The 3,853-nt window shown below is 39.8% G+C and overlaps 1 protein-coding gene across 1 annotated transcript; it reads right to left on the bottom strand.

Annotated features, from left to right (window-relative positions):
- Nucleotides 1-693: 693 nt before the first annotated feature.
- On the bottom strand, nt 694-3,599 carry LOC123256417 (the record flags this gene model as incomplete). Its single annotated transcript, XM_044685036.1, has 3 exons — nt 3,485-3,599; nt 1,794-2,054; nt 694-960 (listed from the first exon to the last, which is right to left on the bottom strand). Coding segments are annotated over exons 1-3 (643 nt in total), but the record flags the coding sequence as incomplete, so codon positions are not given.
- Between the last annotated feature and the right edge of the window lie 254 nt (nt 3,600-3,853).

Below are 3,853 nucleotides of genomic sequence, written 5' to 3'. Positions count from 1 at the left end.
GGCTATCCTTCATGTATCTCTATCACTTCCTCCCCAAATAAAAGTAAAACATTACTGGTGGCCAACATCCTGATCTTCTAAATTTGGCTAGACTGCTCTTTACACAGCAGATACATAGTTCTTAATCCCTGGGACTGTAAACATAGATTTTTTAGTTGAGGAGATCATTGAATGCACACTCACTTAAGGAGATTAAGAGTATGTACTTAAGTGCCATGATTTTTGAACTCCTAGGGTCACCCTCCTGCCTTGATGAGTCATGAGAGGAGTAGAAAAAAAAGAAGGAAAGAATGGAAGAGAGGAAGAAAGGAGAAACAAAAAAAGGTAAGGAAGGAGAAAAGGAAGGAAGGAAAGAAGGGACTGAAATAACAGAAAAAAGAAAGAAAAAGAAAAAAAGTAGAGGAAAAAGAAAGGGAAAATGGATAGATCAAAATAGAGAGAATGATGGAAAGTGGGAAAGAAAGAAAAAATAAAACAAAAAAGAAATTAGGAAGGTAAGAAAAAGAAAAGAAGGAAAAAAGAAAGGACCTAATTCAGACTTTCTCACATTTAAAACAAATTTTCCCATTGTCAGCTGGGGCTATGATCAGAAGGTGGGGTTCCTGCTTCTTTCTCTGGGAATCCAGTGACTGCACAGGATTGTGGAAGTGACTTAGACCTTTAAGGAAGAAATGGGAAGAAATAAACACTCACCTTTATCCCTTAAGCTTGAATATCCAATGATTTTCCTCATCAAGTCAACACAATATACCTTCATGTAGTATTTTGTTTGATTGGTCCAGAAGGGACTCTGCAGAATGTATGGGTATTCCTTGACTTCAGTATTTATGTTCTCCCAATGCCCAACCTCTTCATCTATCCGGTAACTTTCCTCCCCATTCCAAATTATATGGATGTGACTCTTTACTGTGATGTCATTGTCCACTTCACATTCTGCCAGGAGCTGGGCTGTGTGGTTTCCTGTGGAGAACATAGAGTTGGGATCTTCTGGGTGGAAAGAGGACAGGGAACCCAAAAGAGGAGCCATCTATGGGGGGAGATGTAGAAAGAGGATTTTTCTTTTTTAAAAACATTGAGGGCTACTTACAGTTTTCGGCAGACTGTCTCCAGAGAATCACAGGAATTTCAGGTAGGGTTGAATAATTTAGGGGTTAGATTTTCTTCATTCTGGGTCTATCTCCATTTTGACTCGTACAGTTTGAACTGTCATGTTATGCAGTGTATCCCCAAATTTTACTGCAACTTTTTACTTTTTAAGCTCCACGTACAATTTATATCTGAATTTGGGTTTTCTCTTTTCTTTCAAAATCCCCCAGAAAATAGAGCCTTGTTGTGGGGGATGGTTCTGTTGTGTGTAATTGCAGGCGTAAAAGATAATGAATGAATTGGTGCTAGAACTAATGTCTGAAATCCAGATGAAGAGAGAGATCAGTAACTAGGATGGACATTTCTAACCTCTGAGACTGAAGGAGAGCATGGGCCTTTATGTTCAGGTTTATTGATTAAGAAATTTTGGCAGGCAGTGAAAGTCACTGGGCAGAAGGTAGAAATCTCTTAAAAGGATAATAGGAGATGGTGATCGTGGATGTTAATCCAACTGGGTGAAGCCTAAGGGGCAGGGCTGGATCCTTCATAACTTTTTATCCAGAGAAGGATACAGTGGGTTGGGATCAAAGAAATTTGTCTCAGTGGTATGATCTACTGGGGATACAAGGATCTGCTGGGCTCGGGAGAGAAACAGACAAAGTATGTTGAAAAACAGGCTGGGGGGGAAATGAATTGATTTGACTTACTATCATGATTGATGTCATGCCGTGCTAAGAATTGGATTGGCCAGAGGAAATCTTGCTCATTGTTCACCAGTAAATTATGCCACTGGGTAAGATAATTGACTCCCAGTACTTTGGAGATCCAGGGTATCTTGATAATAAGTTCCTTCTGTCTTTTGTTATAAGATGTCACTTTAACATCATCTATGAGGCTAATTGCACTTAATTCCAAGACAGAGTGGATTGTACCCACTGTGGTGGACTGAATCTCATGCCTGTGGTGGACTAAATTATAGGAAGGAAGAGAAGAAGGGAAAATGGTATTTCAGGTTTAGGGATACCAGAGGACCAGCATCTCCTCTTAGCCATTTCTTTCCCCCTTTTCTGTTTCCCATCCATAGTAAATGTAGTTAAACAGATGACTCCAACATTTACATATCCAACTGTTAGTCTCTTTCTTTTGAGCCTAAATATTATCAGCTAGTTGGTGCAGTGCATAGAGTGCGGGACTTGTAGTTTTAAAGACTTGAGTTCAAATCTAACCTCAGACATTTAAGCTGTATGATCCTGGTTAAATGAATCACATAAGCTCTTTAAACCTGAGTTTCCTTATCCATGAAATGAGAATAATAAAGACACTGACTGCTTAGGCTTCTATTGGTACTCAAAGGAGGGATTTATGAGAGACTTATTATAGTATCCACTCCATAATAGGGGATTAATAAATGCTTATAAAAAACTTTCCTTTCAGACCTCCCCAGTTAGATTGCTTCTTGGTATTTGAAACTCAGTATGTCAAAAATGTAAGTCATTAACTTCTCTCTAAACCTCTGCTTCTCACTTACTTTCTATTTTTGTCAAGAACTGCACCAATATTCTAATCATCTATATTTGCTATCTCAGATCTATTCTCAAAACTTCCCTCTTTCTGTCCTTCCCCAATATCTGACCAGCAGCCAAGCCCAACTAATTCCACCTCCAGCTCCTCTCTCACATCTCTCCCTCTCTTTCTCTCTATTCATATATCCTGCACCCTAGTTCATGCCCTTATTGCTCCTCAACAGGATTTTGGCAATTTCCTTCGACATGAATTTCCTTCTTTTGAATTCTCCCTTCTTCAATCAATCCGCCCCAATCTTCCCATTTTCCTAATCCCAAAGCACACAATGCTCCATCTCCAAAGAACTATAGTGCTTCCCTTCTGCTAATGGCATTTAAAGTCATTCACATTCTGATTCCAGTCTTCCTTTCTAGGCTATTTTCTTAGTCCTCCCCTTCACACAGTCAACGTTTTCATCAAATTGTCCCACTTACCATCGTTTACATCAAACATTCAATCCCGGGGCCAAAATCATTAGAGTTTTCCCTTCCAAAGTTACATTTCATCTCCTCTAGATGCATCTTGTTATTTGTTTATTTATATGCTGTCTCTTCCTTTTAGAGCGTGAGCTCCTTTTAGGCAGGGACTATGTTTTATTTTATTGTTATTATTATTATTATTTTGGTGGTTGGTGGTATCCCCAGTACCTTGCATTTTTGCTGGAGTTATGCTTAATATGCTTTTATGCTTAATAATAATTAATCAACAAATATGCTTAATAAATATTTTTGACTGGCTGCCTGCTCTTTGAAGGGAATGAGTAAGTTTTTACCATTAGACCTAAGGCTCTATTGTCTCTACACTGTCTTCTTAACCCCTTTCTCTCTAGACTTACCTGCCTGTGTCTTTCTCAAGGCAAATACTTCCATAATGAAAATCCCGGCTGAGAAGAACCATCTCCAGCTCCTTTGACACCTGGTGGACCTCAGAAGGGGTCTACCTGGCTTCATCAAGCACACCACAGCTGGGGAAGCTTTAGATGTCACCCAGCCTCAGGCAGTACCTAAAACGGAACTGAGGTCTCCTATGTACATCACATGGCTTTTTATCCTCTAACCCTACCCAGGATGGGATTGGCTCTGCTTAGACCCTGCCCTGCTCTCTCATTGTCATCTAAGATGCCTGTTACCAGGCTGAAACTTTCCTGGCTTAGCAGATATAAGAGAAGTGAAACAGAGTCTGTGGTGAGGGGAGAGAGCCTCAG

Source organism: Gracilinanus agilis, unplaced genomic scaffold, assembly GCF_016433145.1.
Source record: "Gracilinanus agilis isolate LMUSP501 unplaced genomic scaffold, AgileGrace unplaced_scaffold58760, whole genome shotgun sequence".
Classification (NCBI taxonomy): domain Eukaryota; kingdom Metazoa; phylum Chordata; class Mammalia; order Didelphimorphia; family Didelphidae; genus Gracilinanus; species Gracilinanus agilis.
The sequence above is the reverse complement of the archived record's forward strand: the minus strand, read 5'-3'. Positions and strand labels throughout refer to the sequence as shown.